The sequence below is a fragment of the Solenopsis invicta genome, chromosome 14, assembly GCF_016802725.1.
Source record: "Solenopsis invicta isolate M01_SB chromosome 14, UNIL_Sinv_3.0, whole genome shotgun sequence".
Classification (NCBI taxonomy): domain Eukaryota; kingdom Metazoa; phylum Arthropoda; class Insecta; order Hymenoptera; family Formicidae; genus Solenopsis; species Solenopsis invicta.
In genome coordinates, this window is record NC_052677.1 from 17,353,715 (window position 1) to 17,378,044 (window position 24,330).

Consider the following 24,330-nt stretch of genomic DNA (forward strand, 5'->3'; position numbering starts at 1 on the left):
TTCAAATACTAAAATTGTTAGTATTTTGTAAAATACTTTAATAATGTATTTTACTCTGTGTACAGGACGAAATTCATACACAAAACTCAGACAGCAACGCATGTCTAAAAGACGTTTAGAAAATATTTTTTTTAGACATTCCTAACAGTACAAGATATCGAATAAATATCGATATTTTACGAATATAGGTCTGATATGATATTGTACGAATATTCGTATGATAGCTAAAATATCCTAGAATATTCATACAATAATTTGTGCTGTTAGGGATGTGTTGTCTGTTTCGTAAAGTCTTTTTTTTTATCATGATTTCGTCATTGAATCATGGATTTACGATTCTATCGGGAGAAGAACAGGAATGCTCGCCTTGGCACAAATGTGAAACCGATTACGTGTTCAGCGACGTAGTTCACGCATGCGCATGCGGAAAGGCAGTCCGGAGAAATTTGTCCTTCCCCGAATCGCGATATGCCAGAGCGGGAGTAGCGGGACGGGATTAGTCGTCGATTGCGATCATTGCTGGTCTCGTGCTCAGCGAGTTCTTGACGATTCATCGAGATCTGTCGAGATCCACGTCGAGCCGTCGCAGTCGCGAGGGTCGAGAGAGAGGAACTGTCGCGCTGCAACGTGTCTCGCAATTCGCAAATTCATCGCTCTCTACAGTGAAGATAGAACCCTTCACGCGTTCGTGGACGATTGTGCGATTGCGCGGACGTGTACGTGCGCGGTCTCTCGGTTACGTTTAACCTCATCCTCGACGACGTTCCGAGCAAAAACGTTCGTGGGAGCGATTTGATGCTCGACATTGGTTATGGCGCTGACGCGGGGGCTGCGACCGTTCTTCGTCCTGGGAACAAATTATGCATGTAAGCTCATGTCCAGTCAAGTGACTCTCGTGAGAGCCGTGTCTACCATGCAACCACTCTCGAAGAATAAAGAGTGAGTAGAAAAACATTGGAACGATCGTTTGTTCTCTTAGATCGCGTTCCGATATGCACAGCATGTTACGTATACTGTAGATTTTCACTATTATAACTAGGCAGTGAATTTCAGAACGTAACTCTCTTCGGTCAAGTTCACGTTCAAACATCGGAGAACTTCGATCAATTTAGATTAACTTGCGGGATGTATTGTACATCTAGACGAGAGCTAACTTTATAAATTATGAAAAAACTGTGAGGTAGAGAAGTCGTGTTTATTTCATTGTAAAAATCATCCTTTTTTTAATTTAAATTTTATTTAAAAGTTATGGAAAATAGCTTTGTTATTCAAACCATGTTTTTAAACTGCCAGTGACGGATTTATATTTTTTTGTACCCTAGGGGCTGATATTTCTTAGCGCCCCAAGAAGACTTGGATCCCGATAGGATAATATTTATTAAATTATATAACAAAATCGTGCATAAAAATTATAATTTACAATTATGCTGGTATATTTAAAAAAATAGGCGTAAAAGTATTGACTTTTTATAAAACGTTGATAATTGTTTGCGCATATATTCTATAAACATACAATATTTTTAAAATATTATTAAAAGTAAAATAGTATTAAAATAATGTTTCGAAAATATTATTCAATATTTTTTATATTATTTCAATATTTTGGGAATTTTGTGTTAATGTTATATATCCGTTTTTATAATATTCGTGATATTACTGTAATATTCGTGAAATATTTTGAAATTCTTCTACAAATATTATTGTGATAAAAAATTAAACTATTATGCATAAAATGTATTCATGATACATATGGTATCAACATTGCAAAATGATACAATACAGTGCATTACAATGCATCTTTGCATTGTACATACATATTAACTATTAACATTTTGATATGCTGCGCAATTTTTGATATGTAACAGTGATAAGATAACACGAACTTCTAACAAGTCAATGCTGCCTTTATCTTTTTTTGTAGAATGTTTTATTTGCCGCTTCGAAATCAAGAATAACTTTAAATAACTAATGAACCAAATATTTTTATGAACTATCTGTAATAATTGACAAATATTATAAAAATTAAATATAGAAATACTTTCCATGATTAATTTTATGTGATGTTTATATAGTAGTTGTTTAGTAAGACGGAGGATTATATGAGAAGAAATGCGCCATCAGGAGTTATGTCTATCATGTCATACAGCGTCGATGAAAAATGACCTAACTCAACAGAAATATTCATTAAGTAAAATCTTAAGAAATGTCTTGAATAATCGTGTTTATTTCATTGATTATTTTTTTCTTTTATCTTCTTTTTCATAAAAAATAGCGCAAAGTTAAACCTCGTCCAGATGTATATGCACCTTCAATCGGCGATTAGCAAGATTGTTTACAATGAAAACTAATTATACAATCATCCCTAATCAATGAGACTTTGAATTCAAATCAGCAAAGCGGCTTATAACTTATAAGTATGATTGGTTTTTACCTGTGAATCCAGCTATCGTGTTTAATTGCTCGGTTAGCAAGTCTACTTGCTTTGACGACCAGAACTTACCCAATCTTTTCTCGTGTGTCAAGTAATAAAAAAATTCTTTCATATTAATCCTCTTAAAAGCGGACCATTATCCTTGGAAGATCCTAAAGCAAATTATGTACATTATTTATTTGAAAGTTTTTTTTTAACTTTGAATTGGCTTCACGGCTAATTCTAAATCCTTTTATTCAGTTAAAGTATGCATAGAGATAAAGTTAAAAAATTTTTTTTATTATTAACATGCAGTTTTTTTTGTCCTCCTTATTTTTGTGCGTACTTTTACTGTGTAAAAAAAATTGGAATTCTATAAAGCCAATAAAATTTACTGGATATTTATGCACAAAATTTTTTTGGATAATCTGCATACTATATGCATGACAAACATGTTTTGCGAACAAAATTTATATAGCCATGTAATTTATATAATAAATTATATTAGCTTATACCACGAATGTCTGACCCGTGACTAGATGAATTAAATGATATCATTGGTATGTGACATTTCGCCGTTATTTTTACATACTATTAATATGGAACAGAATATTACCATATTAATATTATGTTTGTAATGAATGCAAAAGAATGACGTAACTAATGAAAATTATTACAAATTGAAGTTGTGTTTACTGGGTACTTAGTACTATCATGAGTATCATCTTGGTATTATCCTCAATTGTAATTGCTATATAATTTGGAAATAACACTTAATATAATAAATATTTCGTAATAACTGTCATAATTACTTGTATCTCTTATTTTCTTTTATGTAATATAAATTTGCATATTATTTACATAAGCATGAGATACTTTAATATATAGAATTTAAACGTTGGAAAAACTTATACAAAAATTAGTTAATTATAATAAAATGAGATAAATGTATTATCATCGTTACTTTTGAAAAAGGACGAAATTTAAGTACAATAGTGCTGCGACTTTAACGTTATGTAAAAAAGTATCTCGCTTCGGTTGGACATGGAATACCCATGATAATACTCAAACCAAAGTAAGGTCTATTACAACATAGTAGGTGACAAGTCGAAGTTTGGTCGAAGTTATCCTTAGTCGCTTTCTAACGCAGTAGAAGAAGTCAAAACGATTAGTAAGTTTAGTATTGCTAAATGCTGTTAACAACTTTCTCGCATTAAAAATCTTGAGATGTCTCGTGTAAAAGTCATTACCAAAAAGGATCTTTTAGCACCTTTTTAGCATCGAGAAATCTTTTAGATATACGTTTAAATAAAGTTATAGATATCTAAATGAGATAATGTGTAACACATGTGTTCGATTAAAATTTGAATCGCTTAAAATTATTAATGAATTGATATTTAAAACTCCTTTTTGGTAAAGCGATTTAGACAAAATGGTAAATATTTAAAAAAAATACTGTACATATTTCATTCAGGGTCACTATAACGTTTGTTAAAGCCAATGGAGAAAAGATAAAAGCAAAAGGGAAGATCGGAAACAGTATTTTAGATATTGTTATGGACAATGACCTCAACGATGAATTGGGTGGTTACGGTATGAACGTTTCACTTATCTACAAAACGCTTTTGCTTTTAATTGGTATTTGCGAGTCCAACGAACTCGAATATTTTTACGTGCCAAATCTCCAGATAGCATTGTAAAAAATCATTTATAACAAATGTTTTTTACAATCTTACATAATTTTAAGTTACATAATCTTATTCTTTGAATTTTGACCTACAAAATAAAAAAAATTGTTTATAATAGTTACGTTGAGCGAAGATACATTAATTTGAAGTTTTATCGGGTGCACTGGATTCGCGAATACCAGTTAGAGCGAATACTAGTTACATAATTGTTTACATAAGTTTCATGGCGTGTATATTCCATTTTGAATACAGGAGCTTGCGAGGGAACCTTGACGTGCAGTACATGTCATTTAATTTTTCCTAAAGATATATACGACAGTCTTCCAGAGAAAGCTTCAGAGGAAGAGACTGATATGCTGGATTTGGCGTTCGAGCGTGGTGACACGTATGTTTCAAAAGTTTATTCTAGCTGTACTCTTTCTTTCTTTTTCTTTCTAGTTGAGAAATGTTTCATATGCTAATGAAAGCTCTGTATACGAGAGAAACATTCTCTAAATCTCACTTTGTAATCTGCCTGCATTTATTCATGAATTAGCTTTCAGTGTCTCAAAGGGATTTTGAATAACATTTGCTTTAAGTAGGATCCTATCACAATCAAACATCGTTTGATTTGTTATTCAAATCAATTGTCTCGGTCTCCTTTTCCAGTTCCATTATACTCAATGTTTGTCGTTATCTATATAAAATTATCTAGATGAAAAAATGGCGTTATCTTATCTTTATTTAGATTGCTAAAATGTACATTATTTTTATCTTAGATAAAAGAAGCTGTTTTCTTTGAATTATTAAAGTTAATGTTTAAATAATAATGAATATAATTATTTTTTTATTACATAAATTTAAATCATCTATCTAGATAATTTTATGTTATACATATCAACGTAACATATATTTTGCTTAAAATTTTTCAAGAATTGTAGTAAAATTTTTATCATTTATTACGTTTTGGATATATTTGTTTTTATTCGTCATTATTTTATATATATTTAATTACAGCTCGAGATTGGGATGTCAGATAACGATGACTGAAGAACTAGATGGTATTGAGGTGAGAGTACCAGCTGGCATTAACGATGTAAGACAAACATGATAACTCGATAAGGTTTTTAATCGATAATTTTAGAGCAGCTCCATATTTATAGTGCAATTCAACCTAATCTTTTCTGAATATATACAGTCTTAATCAAAAGTACTAAGCATCTATTTTTTAAGATTTTTAATTAGAGAGAATTTAAACAAAAATTAAAAATATGAATTATCCTTTGTGTCCAAAAATTCTTATGTATAATGCCGATAAAGAATACAAATAAAAGAATATAGGAAATACAGATAAAAGAATTTTAGATAATTAAAAAAATATAGGTGCCTAATACTTTTGGCTGGTCTGTAAGTTAATACATTTATGTACATAATAGCAAAAAATTATGTTCAAAATTAAAAGCTCAGATTCCGGGAACAATGTTTTTTATATATAATTATATGTAATTTTATATGATTATATGTATTATATAATCATGTATAATTATATATAAATGATTGTATATTGTATAATTATACATAATTATATATCAAATGTGTCCGTATATATTGAAATATACATATAATTATATACGTTTTATGTATGATTATATATATAATTGTATAATTATATATGAAAAATATTTTTACGGATTTAAACATACAGATTCTTTGTGCAATACTATTTTAAACAATTGTATATAATTACATGCATGATGCAAATATATATGTATACAGTGTTAACAATATTTCGTACAGAAAAATGTAAAAAGAATCATACATTTCAAAATATTAGAACATAAATGACAGAAGAAAAATAAATCTTTTTTATAACTTTTTAAAATAAACTTCTATTCCCATTTAATATAATTATAATTTAGAGATCGACTACAAATTCATTCCCGAGAACCAAACTCTTATCAAGTTTTACTTGCAAAACATTATTGCTGGCGAGTTTACGTCATTTTAATTTTTGTCATATGGCATATATTTAGTAATCCGAATATGCACAGCATATTAATCTAATCACAAAGTAGGTCATAAAAAGACATAGTTTTGCAATAATTTATCCATTCTCATGGCGAAGAAAATCAATAGCGAAGAAAAATATTCACTTTTAAAAATTAGAAATATATATGTATACTGATAACTTTTATACGTAAGAAACGTTAATCTACTGTTATATAACGTTCATGAATAAATTTAACATTTTAATTATAATGAAATATCGAGGAAAAATAAAATCGAATAAGTAATCAGAAAACTTGAAATCACATTTACATTCTAATTGAAATAATCTCCGTACGACTTCATTCAGTACATATCCAGAATAATTTATTTTCTTCCTTTTTAATTAATTACATACCGAATATATCTATTGTTACATAACTATCAGTACATAAAGCTAAAACACTTTTGTACTATGTGCGTTATATATGAACCCAACAAATAACTTACTCACATGATTAAGTTACATGCTTCACTACTTATAAATGCATTATTACTATACTACTTACAAAACGCGGTGAAGTGTATACATGCGTACGCTACTATGTAATTTACAATATTTTCAATTTCTTACCCTGCCCGTTTAAATTACATCTCTAGAATATATCTCATGTATATTCTTGCATTATATACATATATATTTTATCGACTTGTCTCTTGGTTCATTTAAATATCAAAGTAGTGAAAGTTGATTACGAATCTTGTTCTGTTGACGAATTTCTAATTCAATTCATGAAGCCAGATACAAGTCGCGAAAGTTGATATATTTTTTAAAATAAATTTGTTCAATGATTATACGGAATTAAATATAAAATAACGTACAAATAAAAAATTTAAAGATAGAAAAGGATAATAAAAGATTTCAAATCATTTTTTAATTTAAATGTTCAATGAAACTGTGAATAAATTCACAAACCTGTAGAATAGAGTAGAAGCTCCATTTTCGCACATTTTTCATTTTAATCGTGTTTTATTTTTCGTTGTCAGCTTCGCGGTTTCGAAATTCACTTATTCTTAAAAAAAATTCGATAAAGATATTCGTGAAATAATAGAGAAATAATAAAGAATTTTATTTTTAACATTTTTGTTTTGGATAAGTGTAAGAACCTCTATGATTTTTGTTTTAAAATAAAATTAATGAAAGATATCTGAAAAATAAAGGAAAAAACGCGTTTTCTATTTCTTTATTTTTATACCTAATCTTGACTTTTCCATTTTTTTTTTTGCATATTCGTGTTATTCAAGTATTTCGTATTTGGCCGTGATTACGCAAAGAAAGAATGCACGCGTTAATTTTACAGAATACGTAATCCTTGCGAATATGGAACTTTTACCGTATTAGTGATATAACGGTATGTCATGTCCATGTATTATGGCGTGTCTTTACATAAGTTGTTACCACATGATTTGTATTACGGTTCTATGCAACACACCATAAACGACGATAAACTGTCTATGCTTTCTCTTTTTTTTTAGTTGTACTGGAAGTTGGATTCCAACTACTCTAAATACCGCGAATGTTTTATTTTTATGGTCAGGAAGATATTTCATACTATTAATAAATTAGATGAAATGATTCGATATGTTATTGTATTTAATAAGTGCGAAAATTTGACGTCAAGTATCGTTTCAATGATTGCAAAGAGAACAAACTTATGACACAAAAAAATATCTTCCGTTCTCATAAATATTCTACAATGATTTTTAAGTACTGGAACTACATTCTCTTTTAATATGTGTATGTATGAATCCTTCATGACACGCAGTAACAATATAAAATTATAAATCTAATTTTAAATGCACTTAAATATATAAACCTATAGCGGTTTCATAACTTAATAACTTTAAGTATTAAAACGTATGATGTATAAAGAAAACAAAATATTTGATTTATAATTGTACAACACACTCTTAAAGGTTGGAAATTTAAAGAACTCGTTCTTTCTTTTCATTTTGGTAGATTAATAAATATGCGGACAGAACAAAATAGAATTGTCATATGGATTTATTCGCATTGCTTAAGATTCTCAAAAATTTTTGCACTTAAAATGAAATAAATATATATTTGGGCGTTGAAGGACAAAAGTAAAAATACTGAGTACAGAAAATGCAAGCAACACGAACAGATCTTATCACATATCACATATATTATATTAAAAGTGCAAAGAAGTCGGGCAACTGATCAAATTTTTCGTTTCTTTAATGTTAAAGTTTAATTGATTTCTAATATTTATATTGTAAAAATGTAAAGTTGATTCCGCTATTTCGTCGAGTTCATAAATTTCCTGCACCTTATTGAATTGTCTCAATCAACGTCACAACTATACAAAAATCTGGAATTCTAAAATGCTTTATGCTTTCACACACATACCTGTGAACGAAAATAATCTAGGACTAGAGATTCTGCAAGATAAGTACAAATAATAATAATATAATAATAATAATAATAATACGTGAAAACATGGCAAGATTCACATTCGTGCCAACCTCTCATTTCATCGGGATCTCTAAGGCTTCGAAAGTACGCACATTGTTGTATATATATTATTAAAGTACATGTCAATAATCATAATCGATAATCGGAACTCGATAAGCGTTAAAGATTCAATTTCCAACAATTTTTTTAAAATGAATTATTCTAATAAGCATAAAATCATTGCTATCACGCTATTACAACGATATTCAAGAACATGTAACATTTTTAAATGTATTTGACATAAAAAAAAATATTAGTGTTTTATTATCGACATTGGAAACTGCACGAATTTTTCTGGTTACTCGATATTCCGAAAGTGTCATAACAGACACTAGAGAGTACTCACGAAGTGCAAAATGCAACACGCATTCGATAGATGAGGAATTCTTGTTTTGCTGGCGTTGCGCAACAGGAACCTGTTGCTCTTGGCGATAGGATTTATCAGTTGTAAATAAAGCATAAATCGGCAAGTTTCGTTCGAGGAATCAAAATGATTCACACATTGCACACGTGGTGTGAAATTTTTCCGAGAGCATTATGTACAATAAGTATGTGTGTATATACATACATACACACATGCATACACACAAATATATAAATGTATTCCCCTAATGCATTAGTTGAAAAATCAAACAGACGAAACCTGCCTGAGAAAATTATAATTGGTAGAAAAAAAATATGCAGCTCATCAAGACCAAGAACTAGCACTATCGACCCGTCATTAAATCATGTTAGTTACAATACTAGCAGGATCAAGACAGTTCAGATTCTGACTTTACAAGAGAACTATGTACCCCGGCAAAAGAGAGAGAGAGAGAGAAACAAAAAACCTCATGACTCGAGTAATGCTGGTATAATAGCCCAGGCCATAAACATGATCAGTGGCTTTGAGTTTAAATTCCAAGGTTGTCGATAATTGCTGGAATAGTATGGAGAATAGACAAACAAAGATGTTGAAATGTTATCAGCAGTAAATTCTAATAAAACTGACATTCTTGAAATACTTTATTCAAAGCGATTATAAAAGCGGTTAAGAAAACGTTATTTTGCATCATTCTGCACAGCTCTACAGTGACTATTGATATCGGTTAAATCGTCTCTCTACTCTCTTCATTAAAGTTATAGTTAAAAATGAAAATTATATCAAATATCGGTTAATAAAAAATAAATAAAAAAAATATATTGTCGCGGTCACACCTTGTTTCATGCTTTTATTGAGGCTGTCAACAAATTGTACGTAAAAGTTTATGAGCTATTCTTTTGTTAGCTTCTTAATGAATTATTTATCAGCGAATCTGAACAATGTTTTCTCGATAATCTTTCAATAAAGGATCATAAATATTACATATATAGATAGGCAAAAGATTCGTAATTCATCATTATCAAAGTGACACGGAATATCCTGGATAACATTTTATCGGCCTTTGCGATAGTATTCAGAAATATTGCATAATAAAAGATAAATACTATGTGACGCAATGATGACGCTGTTAATTGCGCGATAAAATGCCGATAATGTTACATATGACGCAATAATAACAAAATGAGACAAACAGCGACAGCCTTAACAATTTTTGGTCCCATCTTTTAGACAATGTCTGTTGAAGAATTTGTTTCTAAATAATTGATCAGATCTATTATAAATCTTAAGACAATCCGGGAGATAATCTCTTCTACTGGTCAAAGAATACGTCTCCGTATAGATCTTTGGAACCTGAAATCCTGGAACTTCTTCCATTATCCCATCAAAATCTTTAAACGAGAGTCGACAATTCGTGCGGACTGTTGGTAGTAGCGGCACTACTCAAATCAAGCGTGGCCGCCGGCAGGCCGGGGCTCACGCTGCCGCTGGTCTCGCGCGGCAAGTGCTGCGACCTGTTGAGCTTGCCGCTGCCGCCGCCACCGCCGCCGCCGTTGGGACTCGGTGGCGATCGGTCGCCCGGCGTCGTTGGTGGTGTGGCGGTGACGGCGACAGCGGCAGCGGCGGCGGCGGCAGCGGTGATACCACCGCGATGCGTCAAGTGGTTGTGTTGCGGCGCGGCATGCGGCGACGACAGTAACAACGGCGGCGACACGTGCCGCTGCTGATGAGAATGATGCTGATGAGGGTGATGCTGAAAAGAGGAGTGAAGGCCGCGGCCGAGTTGGGCCAGACTGACGGTCGAATGACCCATCGGACCGCCGCTGCCACTACCGATCTTCGAACCCATGTGCAGCGTCGGCCGCAGTTGTAGCTGCTGATGGTAGTGATGCTGCTGCTGATGATGATGCTGGTGTTGGGAGTGTACCTGTTGATGCGGCTGTTGATGCTGCAGCTGCTGCTGTTGACGCTGCAACTGCGCCGCGACCTCACACTGCTCGCGGGCAAACGCCTTTACCGCATTCGTCTTCTCCTGCGAATGATACAAGAGAGAAAATTATTATTATATATATTCTATAAAATACTTCTTTTTTTTTCTTAATAAATAAATTTTACTTAAATTAGGAAGAAAGAAAAAATTGTAATAAAAATAAATACTTTTTTTTTTAGTGATTTCGCGAAACTTTTTGTCTCATATCGTTCCATAAAACTATTATTTATCTACAATTATTATACAATGATTTTAATTCTAAATATGAGCTTTCTTCTGAATTGCATTAAGTAACTGGAACGAGATAAAAAAAATAGACAAGAATATTAGAAAAATATATTGCAATGCTGAAAGCATTACGGACGGAAGAAACCGCAGTAAAGAATCCTCTTGTGTAGTGCAATTTATATAGCGGCGAAGTTTATCGCGGGAAGACGCGACGGGGAGTCGCGACGCGATCGCAGTTATACAAAATCTTCCGCTTAATCACATAATTACGTAATGCGAATCGAAGTATCGTCCCGGGATCGGGATACAAACGTTAGGTAGTTACCCTGCCTATCGGCTCTTTTTCGCAAGGCAAAAACTCGATGGCGAACACGTCCGTTCGCACCCACCGTCCGCTTAGCACACATGCATACACGCACGCACGACATCCTGCGTACAGATCCAGTTTGGAATCGAATTACACGGTAGAATGATCACCGACGTAAATAATAGCGTGATAATGACATCGACCGTTGCGGGATATGCTAATAAGGCTCGGCGAGGAGAGATTAAGGGCGTAGAACCGGCAGAGAGGGAAGAAAGAGAGAGAGAAAGAGAGAGAGGAGGCGGGAGGGAAGAAAAGGAGATGCAGACCGGTGCATCGCCGGTCGTGAAATACGAGAAAATAAAGAGGCGAACTGGCTGCGACGGGAGATCCGCGTATCGCGATGATCGAAAAAATTCGCACGCCGTTAGGTCGCCGGACGAAGGGAGAAAAGCGGACGGAGAAAGGGCGGAAGATGGGGAAGTGTAAAAAAAATAAAAAATACATTTTCAGGGGCATGCTCACTTTCTGCCATACGAAGACGTTGTGGACCATGGCGCATCCGCAGAACACGATGCCGAGGCCGATGAAGACCGACGTGACGATCGCCGGTGTCGAATGGAACTGGATGAACGTGTACAGGATCATACCTACGGATCGCAATAAACGCGAAATTAATATTTCAGTGACTATAGTACTGTCGATAAAACATCCTTGATTTTTTCAGAGTATTGAAACAAGATTCGACTCATCGTTGTGGGTGCCAACGTGGATCATTCACCGATTCGATTATCAGAAAAAAAAAGAGGTTTCTTACCAGTTAAGAAGACAGGGATGCTAATGAAAAAACCTCCGACGGCGCACACGCGGCTGATGGAGGATTTTTGCAGGTACTTGTTACTCCTGAAACAGACGAAAGCAACAGAGCGAAGATGAGTTTCGCGAGTCCGTGATAATTGAGCGAGTTATAAAAGCGCACGTTTTCGTCGAGCTTCATCGGCAATTATGACTCGCGGAGGTGCTTCGCGCGCTTCACGACAGGCTGTATCTCAGTCTCGCACACATTCACGACGACACGAGACGCATTCGGACAACGATTCTTTCATTTCTTGTAGTTTACTGTGAAACATATCCCTTTTCGCGGATAATATATTAAACACACGCTCAAGATTGTATGAAACATTTATAAAAAAATATAACTATTCACTTTTGCAAATAAGTTGTAACGTAAAAGCTTACGGGTTATTTGCAAAACTATATAGATAAAATTATCACTTTTATGTTGTACTTTTACTCCTGAATTAATGTAACAAAAATATCTTTTTTATTTTCTCACATTTTTATATGAACCTTTCAAATTGGCAATTTACAGATTTCTTATATTTCTTGTAAACAGATACCATTTGGATTTTGCTTAAAAAAATCAAAGTATTGTAACATGGATTTTACAAAGCTTTTTTCTTTTATTCGAGGAGATACTTTCATCTTTTTTTTATACTTTCAATCTTCCAGAAACTCGCGCGACCGATTGAATGTAGCGCAAATCTGTCACGATACGCGTTCGCGAGAAGCGTAGTCGAAGAGGCAGCGAGATGGGAAATGCCTTTGGAGTAAATACCTCGCCTGTGCAGAGCACAAAGGCCGTAAGTCAAAATACTCTGCTCCCCTCGGCAAATATTGCATAATCGCGAAAGTGCAGCGATACGATCGGTGCATATAACGGTACGCGCTCTCTACAGATAACCCACGCCTTTTTTTTTCCTTCCTGGCCCTCGGCCGCGGCGCACTGTCGCGCGCGAGACACCGCGTTCAAGCGCACTCCCATCGAAAGAGAGTCAGACGTGTCAAACGGATTTATGGTCCCGACGTAAACGCGGGGCCAGTAGGCGTTTTTGTGGCGCAACTAATCTCTCATACGTCGGTCGCCACGCTGTAGTTAGGCGTGCCCTCGTCGTAATCATCTTAGGTTCTCCATAAATAAAACGCCCGGCTATACAATGCTCCCCCGGGCGTGCGTACAACGATTAAAGATTATTATTTAAAGGCCGCCTTTAACTCTCTCGGATTAGATCAACCGAATTGAGATTACAGTAACGTTTTTCTTTTCTTTCGATAACACGCGGTCAAGCGAAATGTTAATAAATTATCTGAGAGCCCACGTAATTGAATATAATTTAAATTATCGGGATAGGAGCTTTGATTATCGTGAGAAATTCCACGTCGTTTTAAGTGTGATAGATGTGGAAGGAAATTGAAAACCAGTTAGACCAATTATTCATATCTATCTGTTACATAAACTTGAAATGGTATCGAATGTTACATCTACTTTCTAATCGTTCTCTGAAACATCCTGCGCACGTGTACACTGAGAAAAATGTTAACTTCACTAAAATTTTCAACTAAATTTTTTTAATTGTAGTATTATTTATACATTTAAATTGAGGAAATACTTAAACCGAAGAAATTTAATCGCGAGTTGAAAAGATCGATTAGAAATATTTTTTTTTTTTTTTTCGTAAAAGGTCTTTAGGAAAACAAGATATCAATTACGAGCGTAATTGAAATCGTCTTCGTCGAACGTTAATTATAGTTAATTTATCGCGACGCGCGGTAGCTCCCAGAAATAAATTACCACTATACCAGAAGTTTCGAACAATAGTAGTTCTAATCGCTTCGCATGACCCGCTCGTGTATCCAAAGAGATCGTTGACCCCGAAGGGCGGCAGCAACGGCTGCGTGGGAATTCCTCATTGCACCTTATAGATGACGCTTATTTAGAAGCGGCACGCAGACGGAGATTCGTGAACTTTGCGGGGAAACGCGTTTCGGTATGTAAAGGATGCTAAATGCGAACCGTCGTCGTACTTAGCAAACGCGCGAGAGAAATTTATATCAAAGCTACAACGATGCGAATCACTTGCGCCAAATATTTTACCAATGAGAACTGCTATCGTTTAATCCATTAAAAAAAAAAAAATGTAGTGCTTCAGCAAAAGCTGTTTAATTAATTGAAGCATTTTTTGAAAGCAAATATTTTATTTTGTATAAATAAAAAGCATTTGTTTATACTAATTATCTTGTATACGCCAACTATATCGTCCGCAATTTGTTTTGCTCACCGAGACTCCATTTGTGGACCTCTCAGATTCCAATTGAGAGTATCGTTCGCGCCTCCTGCATATTCGTCATTCGTGCCTCTCATCTTTTCTTTAACGCGCGGCGAAATTATACGAGCCCAAGTTGAATAGGCGCGGGACGCTTTTGTCGGACCCTCTCGTTGTACCGTCGTTGTCGTCGGGTATGCATCTCTCATCGGTTATGAATGAACGTGCCGAACCAAAGGCAACGTGTCTTCCTGCTTAACGCGCAAGATCAACGGGGTTTTGTTGAGTGCCGATAGAAGCGAGTCATTCTGGAGCACCGAGAGAGTGACAAATCACGCCAACGGCTGCAACTTTTACCCGTTATGTACCAGTCGAGCGGACAAACGGAGACTTTTCTCTTTCATTGAAATAGCGGAGGAAGGGTACAGTAATTCAGTAATGTAACGTTTGATATATCTTTCGCGATTAGTTTACAGTAAATATATCGAAGATAAACCGATAAAAAAAATTTATTTAGATTAAGTGAATTTTTTGTTCGCTTTTTATCTTTTTAATAAAATATTTTGATTAATTTAAATACACAATTATTATTGTTTTTAAATATTTATTTCAAACGTAATAACATTTCTTTGGTAAATATTTATTTTAACACAATATTTCATTTCATAAATGAGTTATTACAAATAAATAAATTTTTTATTAAAGAAAAATATTTAATATAATTTAACTTTTCTAATTTTTTAAATTTTGTAGTCTAATATTGTTAATCGCGTCTAAGAGAAGCAAGCTGTTTTCGGGATCGACATGACAAGTTTTAGTTTGGAAAATCAATTGTAACATTCCAAAGAAAAATAGCAGTGGAAAATACCACGAGGTGGTTAAGCAATTTTCCTTAACCACCCGACATCATACAAATTGAGCGCCTGTAAGCTCCAATTTTCTTCTTTGCGCAAGCAAAAGAGCACAGCATATACATATGCATTTTACGCGCGTGCTAACTGTTAAGTGGCATTGTTAAGCACGACACGACGAGCACGGGAATCCTCGCATTTATACTCTTACATGCATAATGGAAACCTTTCGCACGAGAACAGCGGTTCGTAACAAACGTCGCGCGACCGTTCGCTTTTCCCGTATCCTCTATATCGACCGCTACGATAATTATCCCAGGATTTACAACAGTAGCCGCATTATTAGAAAATCCCGCGCGTAACGGCCGAGATGAAAAGTTCTCACCTAGCTCTCGCACGCAAAATGCGCTTCGTTTCATCAGACTGTCTCGTCATGTGGCTTCTACCTCTTCTTTAACACTCCTGATTAAGCAGACTGCTATGGGTCTGGTTAATCGAATTCGAGCGTTATATTGTGTTCAATGAGATCAAGGCCGGCGGAAGCGTATGTTTGTTTGAATTGTCCTGAAATTGCGCGCAATTGAGTCCACTTGACCTCTTTCGTCGAAGCCTCCCATCGTCGACGATTAACGCTTTCTTTTTCGATCGATCGCGCCAGATTATTTCCGGGAAATCGAAATTCGCCCACGCGCGCGAATAGCCGCGAAACATTGACCCGACGTTGTTCAACACGGGACCGAAATATCCGTGGATATTTATAAGGCGGTGAAGTTTATTAATTAAAGCGCGACCGCCGCAGGGAGTCAGCGACCGGCGCGGCGCGGCACAGCTTTTAATGACCGCGCGGGAAATCACGCACGTCCACGTGTTTGCCCGCTACATTCATTGCCGGGGCTGAACAAGTCGGAGAATGTCGTTTTAGAGTGGGAATTTCGCTCTCCGCTTCGAGCTGATTCTCGCATCGCGGTCATATACATGTGTCGCGGTGAAGTACGATGCTCTATTGATAACGGCAGCAACACACGGAGAAATCTGTTTTTGACGACCGAATCTAATTTCGCGCGCGACGAACGAAATTTTAGACGGCTCCGCCAACGTAAATTAGTTATGTGTAATTAGTTTCGAATTCAGTTTTATGTCCACAGAGACATAAAACTGAGTTCGAAACAAGCGGAGAGCGTGAACGAATGCGAATGAACGAGTTTACTTTAATAAGCATGGATAGCCGGGATAGCGTCGATTTAAGGAGACGTCGATTTAAGGAGACTTTAGTTTATAAAAAAATTAAAGGAAGTCATACATTTGTTCGTATAATAGATCTTTTTGTATTACCATTTTCAAACTGATCAATAACAAATAAAATGTAATTAAATAATGAAGATAATAATTTGTTATCTTCTCGAAAATATTTTCTTTGGAATTTTAATAAATATTAATGTGAAAAATTAAAAGAGAATTATAATAATGATTTAAATGTGTAGTGTCAAGGTTCGTCGCCATATTTTAGCTTAGTGTTGCATCATATTTAAAAATAATTGTTTAATTCATGAATATTTTATACGCAGAAAGAATTTTCTTTTAGACTTTATTCTCAAAATCATGACATAACATGGTCTTCGAAGAATTTTATTACAATTTTAATAAAATTTATCTAAATTTTCAAAATGGTTTTTAAACTTTCTTATAAAGAGTTTTTCAAAATTCTTGCATTTTTGTGATTAAAGTACTTAAAGCTCTCCTTGAGACTCGATGTCATTTTTATTATATTTGAACAAAATTATCGGTTCAAAAATTCAAAAAAATCAGGAACGTTCACGCAGCAATAATAAGCTTGTTTTCAAAATTCGATCAATTTCTTCTATTATCATAGATAAAAAGACTGAGGAATCTCTTCTCGTCAAATATTCCATTTCTTTTGGACGTGCCAAAGAGAAAAGGCTCGCCATTTATCCGTATTCGTTCATAAACGTTCGCTCGTAACCGTTCGTTCTTCCTACCTGCTATTCATCTCGCAGTACATAAAAACGTGCGAACGTACAATAAAATCAACACGACCGATTCTCGTATTCTGCGAAATTACGCTGCGGAAACGTTTTTCTAGATTGGAGTTCTCGCACAGCCCTCGAGAAATAGATGCGGCGTCGAACCTGACGAGCGCGTCCAGTCCAGTTTCTCGCGGGAATCGAAGGCGAGCATCTCCCTCTCCTCCCCGTTGAAACGATCATCTCTTCAAGCGAAGCATGCGCCTTTACGCACACCGCGATGCGTGCGTACGTACACCGACTCGCGCGAAGCTCGCCGTTACAGGAAGAGAGGCGCGTGTAATCTGCTGCGAAACGGTTCAACCTGCGGAGCGACGAACGAGCGTAACGCCCAATCGCCGCGCGTAATCCATGGAACGACACGACGCCCGTATACACAACGTACACTCGCACACGTGCACGCAAGCGTGTCGCGATGATCGGGCCCTTCCTCCTTGTCTTTATACGGTTCGCCGCGCGACGACGACGACGACGACGACGGTGCTGTGGCTGCAGCCGCTCCGTGCACTTCCGGTCTCTCGGTAGGCACGGAACCGCGTCGTCATAAAAACATACGGCATAAGAGCGCGTCATTGCCGTTACTCCAATTAATCTTCGCGATCGCGAGATGACATCGTGCCCGGATTCGCGTACACCGCAATTAGAGCCGCTTCGTGCGCCGTGCGTCGCATGAAAATACTGTAAAGTACGATCGCACGGAGCTGCGCGCAAGACGGCACGCGTGAGCATTTAAAGAAACCGTTTCTTTCGTTCCCTCGCGAATACGTTCTAAGCGAGTCGTCGTTCTCCTCTCACGAGGTAAAGAACCGCGCGTCCGGCGCGTCGTTCGACGCCGTAAACACGGAATAAAGTGACTTTTATCGATTACGAGCGCAGAACTCGCGACTAAGTAGATCTCGTGGCGGATCATCGGCCGGCTACATCCGCATAGCTCGATCCGCGGCTCGCCGGCATTCGCCGTGGCCGCGGATGCGAGCGGTTACCGGATGATGGATCATACGCTGATCACACGGCTCCGCCGCGGATGATGGATCATACGCGCGCGCTCGCTTTACAGCCGCGGGATCGTTCCTCCCTCCGTTCCCACCGTTCTTCCTGCCGCCACCGCCGTCCCCTTCGTCCCCCGTGCGCTTCTCGCACGGCGGGTCTCGCCCCGACAGGTGTGTGTGTGTGTGTGTGTGTGTGCGTGTGCGTAATCCCGTGTCGCGGTCGAAAAAAAAAAAAAAAAAAGAAAAATGAACCGAACGGTGCCCGCGGAATTTCCTATCTCTCCGGTACCGGGAAGAAGGGACTTAACGACGGCTGCCCGCCGGGGCCCTTGAACGAGAGAATGAGGGTGCCCGCGCCGCACTTTGTGCCGGGCGACAACCGTTACGGCCTCCCAGTTCACCTCCGTGTGTTTGCACCTGTTCGCACCGGCCGGGCCGCATCCCGGGCCACTGCGTCTCACGTCGCGCGGGCATTGTCGGCTCTACGACACATCCAAGTGACAGCGTGACCGATCCAGCGTGACCGATCGCTTGTTGCCGTCACTCCGTAACTCGTTCACGGACGAGAATATCGTTTCGTCGTCATCGTCGTCGTCTTGCGCGCATACACGTACGCCCGACCGATCGGCCACGGCTGATCAATCGGTTCTTAAACGAGGAATATTACGCCGAGCGTGTACCGTGACGTGTCTGAGAAGCTGGCACGACGTTTTATTAACTTTCGGAAAAACGACGATACAGTTTCTAATTGCGAGAAATTCCGCATTTTTAATACCAAACAAATTAAAGATAAAAAATGTCGCGCGCTTCACATTCACTTTAATCATAATTATCGAATTCTAAACGAGAACTGGCGAGTGGCTACGATATATACGTATGAAATTTGTGTGAATAAGATTATATTTTTTATTTAAAAACATTTTTTAGTATATGTACTCTATTTATTATTAAAAGTTAAAATATTTTTTACAACATTAAGAAACATCTCAATTTTTTTGTCTGAGTATGATAATTTATACAAAGTTTTATCGCAATTGTCTGTTTAATTATTTTGTAACAAGATACTTAAATAAAAAATTCAGATGTTTTTTCATTATTTCTTATTTCATTATTAATTATATTTTCATTAGAGCACATGTCTACTTCTTACCAAACAATCTTTTATCCAGATAGAAAATCGCTGCCAAATTTTTTCTACTACTTTCAAGTGCAGCATAAAACAATCTGTAATTTTTTTCAGAATTTTCTCAATGTTTTGAGAAACGTTCTATACACCCTTGAACAATTAACAAAATGTCATATGCCACGTTCACGGACGCTACCGCGGCGACAATCGGGCGTTCCTTTTCCTTCTTACGGTCCTCACGAGGAAGTGCGTAATGAAAATTATGACCTATCGCAAAAATGTACGAAACATCGCGTGCTCGAAATGCCTGTACTAATACAGGGAAGACGATTCGTTAAAGTGAAACGCAGTTAAGATATTTTACTCAGGCCCCTTTCCAGCTGAGATTGCGTCGGTCCGCATTAATTAACTCGAGTGTACCGGAGGCAAGCCACTTGGACGACGCTGACGGTGCGAATAATCGGTTCCCCGATGTGCCGTATTTTGCCAAGATATTGTGGGTAAACGGCACGTATATCTCGCCGAGTGTTTGAACGCGGAATGTATGCGTTCACCGGTATTTTGGAGAGGAGGGTTCCGAGAAGAGCGGGAGCGTGTGCAGGACCGAAAAGCTGTTCGGAAGCCTGCGAAGATCGAAATCGCACCGTTTGGCGTAAGCCAGGGACCTCACGTTTTTTATCGGAAATTAAAAAAGCTAAGAACGTATCTCTCGACTCTCTTCTTCTCCCGATCTCCTATATACTTTCTACGTTTGGTAAAAATAAGATTATGCAAATAGCCCTTCGCCTCGCGAAACGTAAATAACATAACCGCGAGTTTTTCAATCGCGCGTACATATATTTCGGTTCCTCCGCGGCATTACCTCTCTGGCAGTCATCGAGGAAAGCGTAAAGCGACACTTCACATGCAACGGTTTAATAAATATGCCAAAGCCGATCGTTCCGATCGTCCCTACGCTTCGCTAACGGCGGGGAGACGGAGAGATCGAATCCTCCTCTTCTCGCGGCGAGGAGAGAACCTCCCCTCTCGCCGTCAAAAGTTCCTTCTCCGCCTCTCACGCGCGTTCCTAAACTCGAGGATATCTCGTCGCGACTCGCGACGGCGGAGAGACGGCCGGACGGGACCGGACGACGATAAGACGGGATCTTCGGAGATCTCCGAGGGCGTGGAATGTCAAGTAGTAGGTACTTGAGAGGAGCCGAATAACACTGGAGCCGGCCGCGACGACGACGCTGGTCGGTGCACGCTGACGCCGAAGCCGGAGGAGACGGCTTATGCCGGGAAGACATAAGCCGACGGGACATAAGCCAGACGCCGTCGTCCGGGCGAACCGAGGGAATCGGAGCGGATAATATATGTGCGCGCGAGGGGATGTTCTTTCTCTCGCTGAACGGCGCAAGATTTCCCGAGCGGCGAACGAATTCTCTCGCGCGATCCAGCGGCATCCGGTACGCCGTCGGCGGCGCGAGGAATGCGCGAAGGAGCGAGCGTTCGCGAACAAATTCTCAGAAAGGTCCTCGCTCTCCGTCATTCGTATTCCGACCAACTGTATACGCAGATTTTCAGGGCCTCGACTTCGAAGTTGACGTGTACTTACGCCGTGACTAATAACGCCCGTGAAAGAGAGAGGGAGACGGAGCGAGCCGGGCATCTCAATTTCGACGACCTCGAACGAATTTTTTACCGGTCTCCGCTGAAAACCAGCTCTAAGGCCATTCGCGAATAAAAACTTCGTGTTTCGAGCAACACATTGCGCGCAATCTCTCCTACGGTATTTTATCTCCAGGTCATTGTTCTTATTCCGCATGCAAAGAAATTTCTTAACACGCGACGAAAAAGTTTAAATTAGCTTGTGATTCGAGTCAGAGCACCGAGCTTTACTACATCTCGCTTCTGTGACCTAAATTATCAGAATGTTATAAACACATACCGAAAAGAAGTGTTTCATTTTGAGATATTACACTGTTTTATTTTTGTGTTCCTTTTTTAAATATTTAAATTTTTATTTTAAATGGTGTTTAAATTTTAAGCTGTTAAAGATTTCAGTTAAATGTTTTAATGTTTAAAACACCGTTTAAAATTGAAACATTTTCAAGTGTGTAAAAAAAAAAAACGGAGGCGGAAATAAAACATTTTCATAATTAAATAAAAAATTCAACGCTTCTTTTTTGAGTGTAATTTCGCTGAAGCAACTGATGACTGAATCTATTTTCTGATTTCTTGAAGTCAATGAATACACTGTATATTGGACCGTACTAATTTTATGGCAGGAACATTCCATATCGACGTCTGTTTGGTGTTTGTTCAGCAGTCGTGCTCAGATTACTCGACAGGTCTCACAAGCAAAGCATTTACACAAGGACGAAAACCATCTCGGAGACCAGAGCCGAATGTTGGCTGATCAAAGCGGTGTACGTTAAATTTTTAACGCACGAAAAATGTACGAATATGATGAAATTAAAGTGATAAAATCAAATATTTAATAAATTTTAATCTAAAATTTGTTTTATACCGTTTTACTAAATTTAAAGTCACTACATCAATTAATAAACAAATTGCAAATATTTTTATCTTTTAATTTTTGCCACAACGAACGGAAATCGAACGAAATTTATATTAACAATTTAACTAAAGTCTAATTAGCACAACACTCCGATTCATTTAATAATTATTATTTACACACGAATTCAATATCGAATGAATTCGATAGTATCGGAAATATGTTATTGAAATGAAATAGGGTCACAGCGAAATTATTGATCCAGTTTCAATACAATTACAGTTTTAAACAAAGATAATATTGTATTAAATTATATCTACAAATATCGATTAATTTGCAATTTATTATTTCAATATTTTTCTTAAACTGTCATTTACTAGTTCGGAGACTAGTGTTGCTCTTTAATTTCAACAGCATACATTCAATATTATCGAATTTACTTAATACTGAGTTCCCATATAAATATATATTGTTAAAAGAATCGGAATGTTGTGCTAATTAGACTTTAGTTGAATTATCCTACTCTTGTTCAGTTTCCGCTCGTTGTAACGTAAAAGTTGAAAGAACAAAATGTTTGCGATGCTTTCGCACATTGTTTATGAATTCACCTATATTCGAGAACTGCAGTTGATTATTCTTTCACGAGCATGAGCATAGAGGCAAGGCTCTATATGGCTATAAGGTTTCGTGATAGCGCAAGACAAAAATAGCATGTGCTCTGATCGATCGTTGCACTTATCAGTTGGCACAGAACATCGTTTAGAAAGAAGCCGTTAACCCGTCACCTACATTCGGTTTATTATGCATACACCTTATCAGTCTTCCGTTCGCGATGTCCGTCTGCTTGCCGCTTTCGTTTATTCAAGGAAATACACAACATTTAATATTGTACGTTACATCATAATGATAACAAAACACTTTTCTATATATCTTTCAATAAATAAATAAATAAAATACACATGTGAGTTTCCAAAGACTCAATTGAAAACGTGTTCTTCCAATTTCGCCATTTTATATTTCACATTTCCAAAGAAAATATAAAATAATTTGATAAATAAACACAAAGTAATTTTCCAATATTTTTTTAATATTCTAAAATTTATATTTTTTATAAAGATAACGAATTATTTATTATACCGTATTTATTAAAAATATTTACGTTATACACTACGTGTTTCTATGTTGGAAAAAAGTGATCAAGACATTCGAGATTATAAAGTCAATAGAGAAATTATAATATTAAAAAAAAAAAAAAAAAAAAAAAGTAAAGATTTCATATAGATGTTGTTACTAAGGAAACTCAATTAAAACAGGTTCCGTCTTCCTGGAACCAACTATTTATGTCTCTGTTAGTGCGTAAATATTTTCGAGGAAGATCCCAATCGTTCAGTCAGTTATCCGAAGAATTTCCGTCTTGGCCGAGATTTTCTTTGAAACTTTTAGGTTTTATAGGCGCCTTTGTAGCGTACAATCTCTCTCCCTAGATATACTTGAAATGAAAATGAAAACTTTGTAGAGAATTCGAAAGTGGAAGAAATAAGGCTGACGATAGTAAAAGAAATCAAAGAGAAGACAGTCGCTATATTTGCTTAATAAAATACTCGAGACAAGAGAATATACACAGAGAAAAAGATTTCATTGGAACTAGTACTCCAATTTATTTGACTGAAAGTTGACAAAATATTGACTATACTGACTTGTCGCGACACGCTAATTTAAATGTATAAATATATTTTTTTTAATTTTATATTCATATTTATATAAATCAAATCGAGATCGTTCAACCAAAAAAAGAGAAAAAAAAATGTTAATCACGTTTCGTGCCAGCCTAGTTGGAAATTTCTAACAGTGGAAAGTGCAGAAACCGCGAGAGAAACAAGAGGACGCTATCCCGTGCGTTCCTGAACTCTTTTTGTTTTCCTTATTCATTCTCAAGGCGGTCATTAACGGCCATCTACCTGGTCTACGACTCTACCAACTCGGAATTTCCTCGTCCTTTTCCGCCGCGGCGAAATGAGCTCTACGCACTCTATTACCGCGTAAGCATTTGCTACGTTTCTGATGGTTTACCTCAATGGATCATCGTGCAAACTTTTTCGTGAACGGATCGACAAAAGAGCCAGTATATAAAAGCAAGGAAAATCAAAAAGTTAAATCTAAATATTGGTAAAATTGGCTAAGGATAACTAAGTTAAATCGAAACGTTCCAATTTATGATAATTTTAAATAGATAATT

The 24,330-nt window shown here is 36.7% G+C and overlaps 2 protein-coding genes across 2 annotated transcripts in view; one reads left to right on the forward strand and one right to left on the reverse strand.

Moving 5' to 3' along the window:
- Positions 1-107: 107 nt before the first annotated feature.
- On the forward strand, positions 108-6,521 carry LOC105207686 (adrenodoxin-like protein 2, mitochondrial). Its single transcript, XM_011177264.3, has 4 exons — positions 108-939; positions 3,885-4,003; positions 4,351-4,483; positions 5,095-6,521. Exons 1-4 carry the CDS (start codon positions 812-814, stop codon positions 5,186-5,188), a joined length of 474 nt encoding a protein of 157 aa, XP_011175566.2. The 5' UTR covers positions 108-811; the 3' UTR covers positions 5,189-6,521.
- The window catches only part of LOC105207687, a 38,226-nt gene continuing 20,327 nt past the window's right edge, over positions 6,432-24,330 (reverse strand). Inside the window, exons 3-5 of the mRNA XM_039457436.1 lie at positions 12,300-12,385; positions 12,008-12,132; positions 6,432-10,992 (exon numbers count right to left, since the gene is read on the reverse strand). Of these exons, the coding sequence (XP_039313370.1) occupies positions 10,354-10,992; positions 12,008-12,132; positions 12,300-12,385 (850 nt within the window). The 3' untranslated portion in view covers positions 6,432-10,353. The remainder of the gene's footprint in view (positions 10,993-12,007; positions 12,133-12,299; positions 12,386-24,330) is intronic.

What these genes read in the sequence shown, in the direction of transcription:
- LOC105207686 (XM_011177264.3), top strand. Translation starts at nt 812, where the DNA reads ATGGCGCTGACGCGGGGGCTGCGACCGTTCTTCGTCCTGGGAACAAAT. An exon ending in CCACTCTCGAAGAATAAAGA is followed by an intron (nt 940 to 3,884) that starts GTGAGTAGAAAA and finishes TATTTCATTCAG; the next exon opens with GGTCACTATAACGTTTGTTA. An exon ending in GCGTTCGAGCGTGGTGACAC is followed by an intron (nt 4,484 to 5,094) that starts GTATGTTTCAAA and finishes ATTTAATTACAG; the next exon opens with CTCGAGATTGGGATGTCAGA.